At 53.8% G+C, this 14,912-nt stretch overlaps 3 protein-coding genes across 3 annotated transcripts; 1 reads left to right on the forward strand and 2 right to left on the reverse strand.

Moving 5' to 3' along the window:
- Positions 1-1,387: 1,387 nt before the first annotated feature.
- CH63R_02805 (Negative regulation of gluconeogenesis) lies at positions 1,388-2,749 on the reverse strand (the record flags this gene model as incomplete). The annotated part of the gene is made up of 3 exons (XM_018297780.1): positions 1,388-2,038; positions 2,095-2,634; positions 2,699-2,749. The coding sequence occupies 3 exons, from the start codon at positions 2,747-2,749 to the stop codon at positions 1,388-1,390; spliced, it is 1,242 nt and encodes a 413-aa protein (XP_018162596.1).
- A 2,243-nt stretch (positions 2,750-4,992) lies between these two features.
- On the forward strand, positions 4,993-6,032 carry CH63R_02806 (Helix-loop-helix DNA-binding domain-containing protein; the record flags this gene model as incomplete). The annotated part of the gene is made up of 2 exons (XM_018297781.1): positions 4,993-5,647; positions 5,701-6,032. 2 exons carry the CDS (start codon positions 4,993-4,995, stop codon positions 6,030-6,032), a joined length of 987 nt encoding a protein of 328 aa, XP_018162597.1.
- Positions 6,033-10,481: 4,449 nt separating this feature from the next.
- CH63R_02807 (Ydr124wp-like protein) lies at positions 10,482-12,469 on the reverse strand (the record flags this gene model as incomplete). The annotated part of the gene is made up of 5 exons (XM_018297782.1): positions 10,482-11,212; positions 11,262-11,498; positions 11,563-12,045; positions 12,100-12,292; positions 12,344-12,469. 5 exons carry the CDS (start codon positions 12,467-12,469, stop codon positions 10,482-10,484), a joined length of 1,770 nt encoding a protein of 589 aa, XP_018162598.1.
- Between the last annotated feature and the right edge of the window lie 2,443 nt (positions 12,470-14,912).

Consider the following 14,912-nt stretch of genomic DNA (forward strand, 5'->3'; position numbering starts at 1 on the left):
TTGCAAATAGGTGTTTCGGTGTACATAGACTTGGGGCACACGATTATGGGGGCATGATGGGCCTTTCTTTCTTGCTTTGGTGCTGGGGAAGCGTCGTTAATCGAACGATATGATGTAATGTCTCCTACTTCTTCTTATGTGTACCAGATATACCCGGTTCCCTGAACAAATACATCAAGAAATGAACCGTTCAAAGCACATCGCCCAGCAAACAGTGATTGCCGCCAGCCATAACGATGCCCTCTCCTAACCCAGAGGCTTTGCAGAAGTCCCTTCTCTCTCCTGTACCCTGAAAAGCAGCCCAAGGCTCATGTTTGAAGATCTAATTACTCTCACAACTGACAGGCGCCGTTGTGAAACCGGCGAGGAAAAGCACATGGCCCTTTAGCCACATTCGGCTCTTTAGTGAACAGCTTGCAATTGCTCACGAGTTATCGCCAACTTACAGTCACATGATACAGCGAGACATAGCACACACCCTGTCCAGCCGCCCAGATTATGGAAGTAGACCCCAATATCAGCTAAGGGGCCCATAGAGGGTCAGGACTGTTGTCAGCTATGGGCCATTACAACGAGTGGTCCGCATCCGCATAGGCTACATACACCCCGCCAGCGGGGCTTTCCTCCAGCTGGGACAGACGAGCCCACCACATCGAAAATGTACCCACGCCTGCGCGGAGGATTCAAATGGAGGGATACCAGATATAAAAGCGTTAGGATGGGAAAGCGTCAGGGCCAGAGATTCCATGTGATGACGAACACGGGGCAGCCGTCACTGCCTCGGTGCTCTTTTCTAGGAGACTTGGGACTCGTCGGCAATGGACAAAATGTCGACGAGACAAAGCGAGGTGGGCGCCGGTGCCTTGGGAACAGAAGGCCCTCGTGTAGGGGTCCAGGGGAGTTATAGAACGGATTGTGAACCTGCTTGGTTACTACCTAGTTTCTCGGCCTCAATTGTTGACCTGCCATGCTCTTCTTGTCCTATGCCAAGGTACAGCACTTGCGGGGCGTCAGAATCGCCGCCAGGCGGAATGCCTCTATGGCTTCCTCCAAGCTCCGAACCTGCCATTCGATGGGTGCGAAATATGGAGGCAGGTAGAACGGCATTCATAGTAGAAAAACAGATTCCCAGAGTAATCTCACAATTGTCGTTTTGATTGCTTCTGCTTCTCTGCTATAAACGTGAACTGTATGTGGAGGAGTCGTGTGTCCCTGATGCCTTTATTCCCTATACCCGTGCTGCGCCCGAAAACTTCATAAACCTTAGCAAACGCCATCATAAAGCAACACTAACCATTCGACGTGTAATAATCCCTGCAAGAGACGGCAACAAGACAAACTTTGAGTCTTGACGGCGGACTAGTACGCAAATAGATCTGCAGCAAAATCATGTAATGAAGACCTTCTTGAGCTTGTCCATGGAGTAGACCTCGCCGGTACGCAAATCTTTGACCTGGTCCGGCGGCAAGCCCGACTTTTTGGCGTACTCCTCAAGACGCTCTTTGCCGTAAGCCCGACTGTTCGGCAACAGCAACAGGTCGTGCTCGACGTAGCTCTTGGTGTGATGCGCGTATGGAACGTTGCGGGCGAGATCGTTGAGTTCCGTCGAGCAGATTGGGCAGACGGACTGCGTGCCCGCGGTGGCGGATGCATTGGTTGCAGTGTTGGCATCCGCAGCGACGTGTGACGAGTTTAAAGAGTGGCAAGCCGGGGTCTTGAGGGCAGAGAGACCTGATGAGAGGGCTATGTGCAGAAGAGGGTATGAGGGGAGAGCGAGAAGGTTGTTGTGGGTGCTGGTGAAGAGGTCGGCAAGCGCGTCCCAGCGGTCTGAACTATAGAGATCGGAGTAAACGGCGTTTGCAGCGGTGGGAGGGTAGGCAAGGAGACCGAAGGCCTTGCGAAGCTCGTCGGGATACGTTGCCTTGAACGGGACAAGATACTTCTTGGCGTGGGCGATGGCTTCGAGCAGTTTCGGTTGGGATTGGGTGCGAACGAGCTCGATGTACTGCTGGAAACGGAGCATGAACTCGAGATTGCTCTGTCCAAAGTAGAGTCAGTCTCAACTCAGAGAATTGGGCGAATGGGAATGCGTACATCCATCTTGCGAAGCTCCTTCTTGTTGTCCTGGCACCAGGCCAACGCCTCAACGACGCTCCCACGCCTGAGTGACTCCTGAATGCGGCTCATATACACAAAGGTCTCGACGTCAACAAGATCATCCATGTTTCGCTCGGCGGTAAGTGCTTGGGCGCTTTCGTTGTAGCCATGCCGAAGCAAGTAGTCGACAAGCAAGCGATCGAGACGGGCGCGGCTCCAGGCCTCGTACTTGACGTCGTCGACCGAGTGCATGTTGTATAGGTCGCCAAGGTGCGAGATGCGAGCACCGGCCTGGCGGGTGAGGCGGGCCTCCTCGTCGGCGTGGGCGGTGAGCTTGCGCTTGACGCCGCGCATGCGGGCGATCATGGCATCGAGGTTGCGGATGACATCGTCGGGTGATGCGCGGCTGTTGACCGAGGCCGTGGCGGTCTCCTTGAGAAGGGACTTGATGGCGGTCGAGTCCTTTTCGACGGTGAAGTGGGCAGACCGGAAGTTTTTGCGGAGGAGCTCGTACGGAAGGCGGAGGAGGGGTTGGTCCTATCGGTTGGAATGGAAGTCAGTGCTGGTGGATTCAGAGTTAGCTTGTGACGCAGCAACATACGAGGAGGAGATGGTCCTGGTGCTTGATCGTGGCGTGCTCGTGGTCGCCCATATTGGCGAATGTCGAACGCTTCAATTGATTGACAATACGGCTCGGTCCTCTTTCACGGCGCGTGTGTCCTCAAGGGAGAAGGGGTTGAATGTACAAGATTGGCTTCGTCAGGCTGCCTCGAATAGTCGTTGGTTGGTTGAAGTACAGGCGCACTGATACGGCCGCTAACAGCAGTTGCAGTATGCGGCCCGATGTGGCGGGGCCAGAGTCGCTCCGTCGTAGATGTGTTGGAGAAACGAACCTCCGTTATCGCTTATTGGAATTAGCAAGTACTAAACGATACCCAAAACCAGCATATCCTCCGTCCTATTCTCTGGGGTTGCTTGAGTAAAGGTTCATGTTGACCTTTGATAGTATCATGCTTGCTATCAACTGCTCCCGGCGCGTCCTCTGACCTGACCCCCACAATGACGAATCCAACACTGATACAGAAAGAGACTGGGTTGTTCTGACGCACAGACCATACGTCCAGATTAACCATGGTTATATAATACTCCAGCCACAACTCGCACCACAGGCACCCTCCCCCCCCCCCCCACCCTGACGCGCTCCCTGCCTCGTCCCAGCTCGCTGTCACTTACTCGTCGTGCGAAGCAAATGCGACGCGAGAGCTTGGGGAAGAGATAGGGCAGGGACAGCTAGCAATGGTGGAGACTACTACGGAGCCGGTGTATCTGTTGTGCTTGGCTTCAAAGTGGAATGTCTCACAGTCCATCAGTCAAGTGATTCATGCTGGCAGCCCACTGAGCCATCAGGTGATTCGTGAGGCTCGGCATTTCGAGTTGCAAAGGTACAAAGAGCTGCTCGAGTCGCTGAGGCTAAGGCACCCGAAGAAGCCCATTTCCTCAGACCGGTGGAAGCTACCCCTGCTGCTCCTTGGGATTATTGTCCTTCGCTAACACCAAAAGCCATGTCGACCGCATTTCAATCGATAAGGAGCAACAAGCAAGCACGCGCATTTCCAGCCTGGGTGCTGTTGCGGCAGGTGCCCCTCTGCAGAACGCGGATTGGATCGGGGCACTCGGGGAAGGAGACACCCACAGAAGACGGATGCCGATGGGTGTGGCTTTCTTGTCTCTGATTGGCTTCTCTAGTAGCCTGCCTCAGGCCAAGATCCTCCCTCACCCTCCAGCGTATTTATCTCCAGCCTCACCCACTTTGCACGTGTTCACCCTCTTCCTCCGCCGCGTGACCAGAGCTTCCCGCCGTCGCTCCCCCCAAACCGACAAGCCAACTCAACCGGCCCTCTTCCAGTCCGTTTTATCCTCTGGAAGTAATAAGAATAAACGCAAGCCTTCGCACAGGCTGTCGCAAACTTCAAGATTCGCCATTTGTGAAAAAATTCGACGCGTTTTCTCGAGATTTCTTCCGCCACTCAGCCATCGACTGCTTATAACTGGACGGGCTCCATCCGTCGAGGACCCCCCCAGCTACCCGCTGCCGCGCGATATCACGAGTTTGATCACGCCGAACACGTGAACTCCAGCAAAACCCGTGATCTGACACTCACCGCCCAGACCACGCCGCAAAGCACATGATCTAAAGGTATGCGACCTGTCCCATTTTTATGGCGATCTTCCCATCGGCCCTACCGTCTTTCATCTCAATCGCACTGCACCGCGACGGAAGGCAGGGTTATTCTTGAGCAATGCTTTTCCTGATTGCGCCATTTTCTGGAATGCTGCCTTCATCAAGCGCATATCGCGACGCTGCCTGTCAGCCCTGATCAAGCGATTCAACATGACTTTTTTTTCTACAATTCTGCTAGGGAAACACATCGTCTTTGCTCAGATACGTACGCCTGGGTCATTCACACACCAAAATGCGCTCACTCGGAGCAGTGTGAGGCCTCTTTGGATGGTATTTGCTATCATGACAACCTATGGACTCGCTCATACCCAATAGCAATGCATCAGGAATTTCTGTGTGGCATGAGGACATACTCATGAGCAAGCGCTCTAATCGTCCACCACGCGAATCCAGTGTCGCCAGCCTCGCTTGCAGTGCACTTTCTTCACATTACTCTCACTTGCGTGGCTTGCTTCGTCCTGCATCCCCCCCGCCCCTCTCTGGGCTGGTTAACAATACTTCATGATGCTAACCATATTCCTAGTCCCACGATCCATCTTGGTGGCTCTGACTTGTGCTCAATTCAAAGCATCGAAAACTGTTCAAGGCACAGTTCGACGCTCCGCTTCTGACCTAAAGTTTCTGATCCAACATCAAACCCCGCCACCGCAACGATGACGGATGTCATGGCCGATCACCCAGACCTCTCTGAACTGGCTGGCTCGCCCTCTCCAGGCCAAAAACGGAAGCGCGACGATATGTCGGAGTCGAACAGCCCTGGCCGGGCGAAGCGAGCCAGCGCTGGACTCTCGGATGCCGATACCGCCGCCTTCATTGAGAACGCCGTCGAAGCTGCCCACGCTGCCGCCGCTAATGGGGTGAACGTGGCCGACTTCAGCGCCCTTCAGCAAGCTGCCGCCGCCGTAAACTCAGAGGCTGCCGACCCGGCCAACGCCTCCAGCACGGCTGCCGCTGCCTTGGGATCCATGTATCCTACTCTCCACGTCCCGCCTACTACGGAAGAGCAGTTCGCTGCCCAGACGAGTGATGAGCCGAACCATGGCCAAGACCATACCTTCGGCCACGCTGATCTGAGCCCGTCCGATGGACTCCCGGCTCTTCCTACTATACCTCAACCCACTAATGGCGTCCAGTCTGTTCAGCCCCAGCAAACCCATCAAACTCATCAGCAGCACCAGCAGCACCAGCAACATCAGCCCCCACAGCCCCAGCACCGATATTCATCTGGATCTGCTGGCACTCCCGCTAAGAAGCCGGATGTCGGTTCAGAGGAATGGCACAAGATGCGCAAAGACAACCACAAAGAAGGTAAAGTAATCTTGCAGACTATACTCACAGACAAGTGGACTGACAGAAAACAGTGGAGCGTCGTCGTCGCGAGACCATTAATGAAGGCATCAATGAGCTGGCCAAGATTGTTCCTAACTGCGAGAAGAACAAAGGCTCCATCCTCCAGCGTGCCGTCACATTCATCAACCAACTCAAGGAGAATGAGACGCAGAACATTGAGAAGTGGACCCTGGAGAAGCTGCTTACGGAGCAAGCTATAGCAGAGCTCAGTGCCTCCAACGACAAGCTCAAGCAGGAGTGTGAACGCCTCTACAAGGAGTTGGAGACGTGGAAGCGAGTCGCACAAAACGCTGGTCTCTCATACCCGCAGGCAAACAAGGAGGAGCCTGCCGCAACGACTTAGAAGGTCTCACCACAGGGCCAGGCTCCTCCTTATGTGGATGGCATGGAACAAGTCGTTACCCAACCTCGTTTTCCAATCGACCAGATGAACGGCCACTACAGTGTGCAGCATCGCGCTTCGGCTGCGCCCAACTTCGCCTGTCGACCTCATACCCCGGTCTCCAGCGCTGTCGCAGCACCACCAATGTCGTCGCTAACTTCTGAGACCTACCAGACCCAGGCTCGGGCCCAGGATCTCGGTCAACTCAGCCCTTCAACTTTCTTGCTTTCACTCTATACCCCCAGTCAGCAGTAGGCTGCGTTTTGATGTTTTCATTCGGATTAATAAAGCACTTTGCAGACAGATTATAGTCTATAACCAACCATGCTCTCTGGCTCTTGTCTGTTTTCTTCTGCCCTTGTGTGTATACATGGATTGGTCTCAGTGTCGAAGGGGCTTCGGCATGGGTTGTAGGATTTTAGGCTCTCAAGGGACTCCACCTACATACAGCCAAGGTGTGCTGAGGATAGAGTTGGCCGTAATTAAACAATAATGACACTTTAATGGAGGCCACGGTAGCCTTACAATGTCCTTGGCGTGGATGTGTCTACGATGAACGAAAGGGTTTTGTGGTTGCCAGCTAAAGAAGTCCTTGCCGTCGTTCGTGATCTATCCTTTATCGGCAACAGGCAGGGCCCAGACCCTTTACCACAATGACCTCATGCAATGACTCCATGACATGAATACCTGCTCAGCCGAGTGATGCGTTCAAAATCCGAGGCCATAATGGGCCATTCTCTATGTCTATGTTCCGACCAGTCACTTTCGGATAAATGACTATGTGGAGTCCTCCGAAGAAAGACTTGGAGATTGGTATCATACTTCGTTTTCCACAGTTTTGGGCAACGAAAAGCAGCTTGAATTGCGATACAAAACTTGTAGCAAGCCGTCGTACATACCCGTCTTGATTCTCTTGGGCCTTCCCCCTGCAGTGTAGAAGGAAAATGAATAAATGTGACACATGACTGCCTCTTCCGCCATCTCCCCATCATCGTCCGAGTACTCTCGGCCAACAACGGGCCCATAGAACAAGGGGGGAGATAAGGAAGGATGCGTGTGGGCTTTCAATAGACTCTGCCGGAATTCATGAGAGAAGGGGGGGATGTCTTGTAAACGCGTTGCATGCCTTACCGACAACCTTTCTGCCCCTACCCTCGGCTCCTAGCGCTTGGAGGCCATTAGACAACAACCCAGAAGACACTGTTTCTCGCATCATCAGGCAAACGGTGGCCGTGATGTGTGTCCCGCATCAACATAACGGGGGAAAGACTGCTCTTGTCATCCAGACGATCGAAGTAGATGTCGCCACCAGCGTCAGCCTACATCAGCGCCGCCATCCGCAATGATCAGATTAGCCCCTTTTTATCACCTTAAGGCCAGCGAGGGGACACAAACCAACCTTTCGGCCGCGGGAGCCTACAGACAACAGATGTTGCTTACTTCAGTCTTTTCTGCATTCATGGCACACACCCACTTTGTGCATGCACACGACACAGTCAACCTCTCTTTCTGTTTTCGAATCTATTCGAGCAGCTGCGGCCGAGGAACCTGGCCCTCGACGCTTCCGCCGACCTTTGACATCGGCCGTCAAGCCAGAATCCACATACCGCGTGCTGCAGATGGTTCGGGGGCGTGTCAAGATGGCGCTCATGATGCATGACATCAACGCTTCCCGGCCGTAAGAGGTCGCGGCCGAGGAAAGCTCGACCCCCGCCCCCGGTTTTCCGGCTTCCGGACCCGGTTAGATCAGGGGCGATTTCGAGGACATGCGCCGAGCTTTCATGCAAGTTTGCTCGATATTCGATGCAGCACCGGATGACGAACAATGAACTCTCTTGATTGTCTTTCGGGAAGGGGGGGTCCGTGAGTGTGGTTTCCGATTTTCTAACGCATTGTTTGCATACGAGAGCTGGCACCACTGCGAATCTGATGGCAGTCTGCAAGAAGAGCGATGTCTCGGACTTTCTTTGTTCAAGATGAGAGGTCCTATTTCGTCTCGGTCTATCTGATATGCGGCAGCGAGGTGTATGGATTCGGGAGCTGGCGAGAACCCGAAGCCATGAGGAAGAGATCAGGGAGATTGTCTGGCCCCGGAGCTGTATATCTTGCTTTGGAGAACGGGTGCCAAACGGGGAGGAGGTGGGACAAAAGTTTGCAAAGACAACCGTCACCTGCACATGACTGCTTGCAAACCGTACACACGAGCATACGTGTTGTTGCGTGATGGTGGGTGACTACGATCGAGTACCTATACATGCCTCCCCACCAGTCGTTAACACATCCCCCTCTTCCCGCCATCGTCTCTCTCTTTCTCTCCCCTCTCCGAGATACGATCATCCTATGCAAGTGTGTGAGTGGGGAAGGAAGCCTGAAGGAGGGGCGTGTGGGCAAACAGCCCAAAGCAAAGGCAGAGAAATAAAATCCGTGCGTGTGAACAGGAGGGGATGCGATGGGAATGTTCTGCAGCGGGAACCAACCAACTCCTCGGGCCGTCCCTCGTTGTCTCCCCCCCAATCAATGGGCTGGAAAGCCACGGAAGAAAAGAAGAAGAAAAAGGGAAGAAAGGGAATAGGCACATCATCTGTCAACAATCAAGGAAATCACGGAGGGGCCGGGGGGGGGGGGGGGGGGGAAGAATGACAATAATATCGTGTGGTGGAGGTGTGGTATTACACCACGGCCGGTGACTGGCCGGCAGGTGACCCCACTTCCTGACCGGTCTGCGGGGCACCGGTGACCGGGGTGCCACTTTTCTATCGTCGTCCTTTCTCCCTACCCGTGGCTACCCCTAGAGAGAGACCATATTCAGTAGGCAGGTAGACACACAACCGGAGCCTCCAGACACTCCCCCCCCTCCCCGTTTCTACACAGGAAAGAAGTCACATTCGACGAGTCAAATAATCGACCCTTCCCGAGAAAGCGGATCCAGAGAGCGTACCGGCGTCACGGCCCCTAAAACTTTAGCGGTTCCTCTCCTGCATAAGCTCTACACTACAGTACTATTCGGCCGTATGTGCAAACCCACTCCCCCCTCTCATTCCTTGACATCCTCACCCACCCTTGAGCAGCCTCCGGACCCCTTGATCCTTCCCGATATAGTCGGAATTCACTGTTTACTCGTCATTTTGCAAATCAACCGGCGTGGCAGCTGTTGGAATACCACCGATTGGTGCAGCTAGACATGCGAACGTGCCCTACCGCTATTTCTAGAAAACCGTTAACTGACGCTAACGCCGCCCTAGATCCTCGGATCGGGTACAGAGCCTCACCGACGTTGGGATTTGAGGAGGCTGACGGGCTCTCCAAGACACTTACAAACACACACAAACACACACGTCAGGATAGACCGTCACGAAAAGATGCTGCACTGCATGAGGTACTATGAATGAATCATCTTAATAGCAACATCATTGGAAGGACGTCTTGCGAGCACACTGCTGTTCATTAACCGCTCATCTATAAGGGCACTCATAGAAGAGTACCCCATATTGAACCTCAAAGGGTCCTCAAGACAAATTAGTCCCCGGAAGGCTTCCAGTCACATACAAAACAAAACTCCGTCATCAAATCATATCAAACATCTCTTCTTTCCCTTCTCTCCCCAACCCCTCCTTTTCTGGGAACCTCATCTTCCTCCAGCAATGCCCCCTATTGCTCAACTCCTCCGCCTCCTTCCCGTCCATCTTGCAGTCCAAGCGTCTCGCCTCCACTGGTATGGAATTTGGAAAAGGGACAAACCAGCCAAAGCCATTAATATCGCAATCCGTCTTCAAAAGGGGAAACGTTCGTCCGTCCTATAGCATTGGCCACAAACCCCCTCGGAATGGAGCAATCCATGTTTGCTGATGCTCGGGGTAAGCCACAAATTGGAAAAGACAAAAAAGAGCATGTTGTTCGTGATAAAGGTTGGGGAATCACCCTGCAGATTGATAACACCCTGTCTCAACCTCCTTGAAAACAGGAACTCCGCTCGGCAGGCAACAGATCCTTCCGCCCGAGCTGTTGTCGTTGAAATGACAAGTGACCGCCGTTCGAATTGCTCCAATCTCGATGACCCTGAAACTGCTGTCGCTGGCTGATGCGCTCCGATATGCTTTCGATGTCAAGTATTGCTTTTTGACCCGCAGACAATGATTCAAAAACAGACGTGCCGGTCGTCAGGCGGGTGAAGGCCCCGGCGACTCATACACACACACACACACACACACCAAAAAGAAAAAAAAACACTTAGCCGCACCACATCTTTATCCTTCATTCTGATGTCCCCGGTTGCAATAACCCTAGGATGTGGTAGAAAGCGGTGGCAACGAAACTGTGGAGGGTTCCATCCTCGGAGCTGTGCGGTTAACACCAACTCCTGGCGATAGGCGTAGGGGGGGAAGACGTCGTCGGGTCCCAGGATCGCTTCATTCAATGCATCTGCCCTCGTGCAAGCGGTTCGGGTTTTCCTCCTGGGCCAGAAATTCCTCGTGCATCGGTAGGTAGGTAGGCTGGAAAATTCTGAGAGTTCGGCACGGGCGTCTGGCTGGCGCTCACGGGCCTAAACACCGAGTCAAAACCACCGCGCGACATGTTGTCATACGGTATGTACTGGTTTTGGGCCATTGGCACACTAGGGTTGGCAAAGTGTCCTTGTGACGGCCCCGGCTGTTGTGGGGTGAAAGAGTAGACCGAGTTGCCACCAGGAGCAGCTGTTCCTCCTTGCCACGGCTGTGTATACATTCCTGCGGAGGTAGCGTTGGAATATTCCGTGGGAGACGTGTACATCGAAGGTCGTCGATGAGGATCATGAGATGCCGGTACCAGATCTTGAAGCGGCATGCCGGGCGGGTGGATGTTGTTGCTCTCCACAAAATGGTGATCGGATGGTATGTTCGAGGGTAGCATCTGCGTCGAGTACTGCTGGTTACGCATCGGCATCTCGCTCATGTAAGCGCTTCCGTGTATATGCCCCGCCGGACTGTGATCGCTGCTGGACGTGTGCAGGAGGTCGTGCGGCGCTCCCGTCTTCGATGGCGACACACTCGACGTGATGGAGGGGTGCTCGTCTTCCTCTTTGACGAAACCATTGTCTTCGTTGTCAGACGGGTAGTTCTCGGGAAACTTGTCCTCGGACATTACGAAAACCTGCGTGTCGGCGTCTACAATTTGTCAGCCAGAAGCACACTTAAGAGAAGTGAGAATGCATACCAATTTCGCCGTTTTTGTATCTCTCCTCCGCCTTGGCCACCTTGAAAATTTCGTCAAGGTATGGCTTCTTCTTCGCGTTCAGCTTGTTCTCCTTATCCGAGAAGAAAGCCGACATGGCCTCTGTGGTGGCGTCTTCTAGCTTTTGGACGTTCAGGTTCATTTTGCGAATGGCTGGGTGCTGATTCTCGGGTGGCTCTACAATCATTCGAAGGATGTGGCACAAGAGATGAACTCGCTCTGGACCAGTCGTCAGCGTGCTGAACCGGGTCTTCGGGCTTTTCTCTACTTCATTTGACCTTACCTCGCTTGTAGAGATGATCAGGCTCCTTGTGCCTGACTTTCTCTTCCTTTGTTGGGCCCCATGGCTTCGGCCACCAGTCCGGAGCCTTCTCATCCTGGCCAGTGTACGGGTGATTCGTCTGCTTTTTAGGCTCGACAACCTTGACCCAAGCCTTGGCGATGAGCTTGCAGGCCGTTTGCTGACAGTTTTTGAATCGTTGTTCGTACAGATTCCACACCTCCTTATGATCGCCAACCTTGAGCGTCTTCTTCGTATTTGACGTAACCACAATCGCGACATCGTCGTCATCGTTAGCGGCTCTCCGATAACCAGCCCCCATTCCAGCTCGGTGTCTCTTGCGTGTTTTGTAGCTGTTGTCCTCGTCGAAAACGTCGCCTCCAAGTCGGCGACGATCTTGCGTCCGGGGCCCATAACCGCCAAGTGACTGTCGGTAACTGTCGCCTTCGAGACTGAACTCGGATTCGTCATGTAGGGGAGTAGCAACTACGTATGTGTTAGCAAGCGAGCAGCCAGTGATAGTCATGATGGAATATATACCTGGCCGTGCACCACTGACGTGATTGACATGGCGCACAAAGTTTTTCAAGCTGAAAAACTTGCTGTAACCGTTGGGTTGATGTCTCTCCCCCGTGTTGCCAAACACCTCCGTGGACCCGTCATCCAGCACAGCTACCATGAAGAACTTCTTAGCTGGGATGTTGCAATGGTCACGCAGAGCCTTCTCAATATCCTGGGCTTGTTAATAACCATTGACGGCTTGAAAGGGGTCGCATATACTCACAATCGGAGGTCTACGGGCGTCACGGGATTCGTGGTATCGGCCATCCTCGGGGGGCGGAGGGTCGATGGTAAACCGCTCTGAATGCCATTGCCGGGGGTACGGCTCACGATGGAACTCTTGGACCATGGTAATGGCACAGTAGCGCAGTAGTCGGTTTGACTAACGAGAAACTTGCATCCAGTTAGGGGAATTGAAGATCCGGGGCGCCGTTCGAACAGGGCTTAAGAGGCTACCGTAAGCGATGATGAACGAGCTGTGTGACGCTGCCGACCAGATCCAGAAGGCGAGGGGGCGGGCAAACACGGTTTACTACTATGCGAATGTTAGATCATGTTGGCATACCAATATCCCCCTGTCGAGGTATCTTACAAAATGTGGTGAAGGTTGGGGGTTCTGAGAGATGATTCTCACGGGCAGAGGAGTAGGTAGGACGGGCGCATCAGATGTCGGATGCGAACGTGTTTGGGAAGTGTGCAGGCCTTGAAAACCAGAGATAGATGTCTTTCGGAGGATGCTGAAGCACGAATCGCGGCGTGGGTCGTCACGACTTGACAGTTGTTACGTGTCAGACTGTGTGTGAGGGTGAATGCAACAGTGAGCCAAACTCGTCCCGATGGCTGTTTAGCGGATTGCTGGCTAAATATTCCCGAAGCTGGCCGAAGAATACCAGGGATATTCGGACCAGGATGGGTCACCAACTGATGAGACGATAGAAATTGCTTGCCAAGTACTTTGCTGTAGCTGAGGAGACTAAGTTGACGGTCCGAGTGATAGACACGACAAAGAAGACGGTTCGTGACTTGTCAAGGGGCGCTGCTGGTATTTGGGAAAGGAGTCGGCGGAGACGGTGGAATTGGGGGCGGTCGAAACAGATCTATCAGCTTGCGAAACTGGGCGCCGGGAAGGACCTCAAAGTCCTCTTTGTGTCCAAGATGACTTGAGACATCGGGGGGGGGAAGCCTCTCCACTGGTTCGCGATTTGTCTTGGAGCGCAATTCTCCACGCAATGTCTCGGGGATAAGGGTGTATAACAGGCGAGAACGTGCGTGTATGAGCGTGTGAGACGGAGAATGATGTTGAGAAGTGAGAGGAGGGTAGGTTATGGGCACAGCCAACAAGACGCGTTTGCGATCTCAAACAAGAGAAAACGAAGAGTACGGATACAGCTGCCTTCGGGGAAGGAAGCCAGAGAGAAAGAGCCAATGGCCACGAGCCGGAGGGGGAGGGCCCTAGATGAGGTCAAGGCTCGCGGGCTGAGGTGGACCTGGGTGGATGGGCCTGCGAGGCGAAGGCGAGTTGAGCTTGTTGAGAGATCCAGTACTTTCGTGACGATCCGGATTAGGGCTTCCCAGTCAGCGTATCTTGATTGCCGTTGTGTTATGTGACAGAGAGTGGGAGCGCGACCGCGAAGCAGTGTCCCGCAAGCGAGGGGGGTGAGTAGCAAGGCCGCAGACGACTTGAGGTCGAGGGGTAGCGAGACCGGCACCCGCAGTTGTGGAAACAAGGACGGGCAGAGTAAGGAGAGAGAGACCCTGGTCTGGTGGAGGTGAGTCTTTTACCCTCCTTCAAGCTTTTGGCTGAATGGCTAGGAAACTAGGAACAAACGAGCCGCAGAAGTAACCATTTCGTCCGTGTGGATGTCAGAGGGAAATCCAGCCAAGGCTGTAAGAAAAAGGGACGGAGACACACACACACACACACACACACACACACACACACGACTGAAGCAGCACGGTAGGCCTTCCGAGGCGGGACTGACAATGGTGGAGAAGGCGAGGCGGGGTGGACAAATAAAAATAAAAACGCCCCTTCTCTCTCAGGTCAGTCAGTCTTTTAGGTGTGGTGGAATCTGGTCAATGTACCTACTTTTGATGCTGTGCAAGGGGATAGCTCTCAGGTACCTACTACCAGAGTGCCCTTCCTCCCTGGTCCGCAATCCTGATAAGGTGTGGCAGGTGCCAGCCAGAGGGAGGATGTTGGATAATCCCCTACACCACTATCCAGTGCCGCAGCTCCGAGTCCCAACATGTGTCCTGCGAGCGACAAACACCCACCCCCCGCCCCCCAGGCTCTCCTGTCGTGTTTGCGCTACTGTGAGTAGACGAAGTCGTGCAAGTACAGTACCGGAGGAAAGTACTGCGCCCAACTTGCCACACACATGGCCGGTACCAGATCCAACACGGCCTTGCGTGGTCAAACAGAGAGACCCCGACCATCTCCCGGCAAGGAAGCCACCGTGTGTTGTCACTTGCGAGAGTTGCAAAGGGCGGCGGATGATCCCTTTGGCCCCAGTCGCTCTCCCCAGGCCTCCCCCCTCTGTCTACACTTAAAAGACTGAGGAGTGCCGCAGTAAGGCCCGCAGGTTGAAGACTCTGATCAGTCAAGACCCGGAACATCCGGGCTTTCAATGGTCTCTTTTTTCTTGGTCGAGGGCAACCCGATTCTTTACGGGCCTGGCCTCTCGAATCTAGTATTCTCAAGACACAGGGAGCAAAGTAGCCACACGAGACGACGGGTTGATGCCAATGTGCCTGCACAGTGGCCATGACGAGTACCGGGCCAGCTGTCG

The sequence above is a fragment of the Colletotrichum higginsianum genome, chromosome 2 (assembly GCF_001672515.1).
Source record: "Colletotrichum higginsianum IMI 349063 chromosome 2, whole genome shotgun sequence".
NCBI classification, from domain to species: Eukaryota; Fungi; Ascomycota; class Sordariomycetes; order Glomerellales; family Glomerellaceae; genus Colletotrichum; species Colletotrichum higginsianum.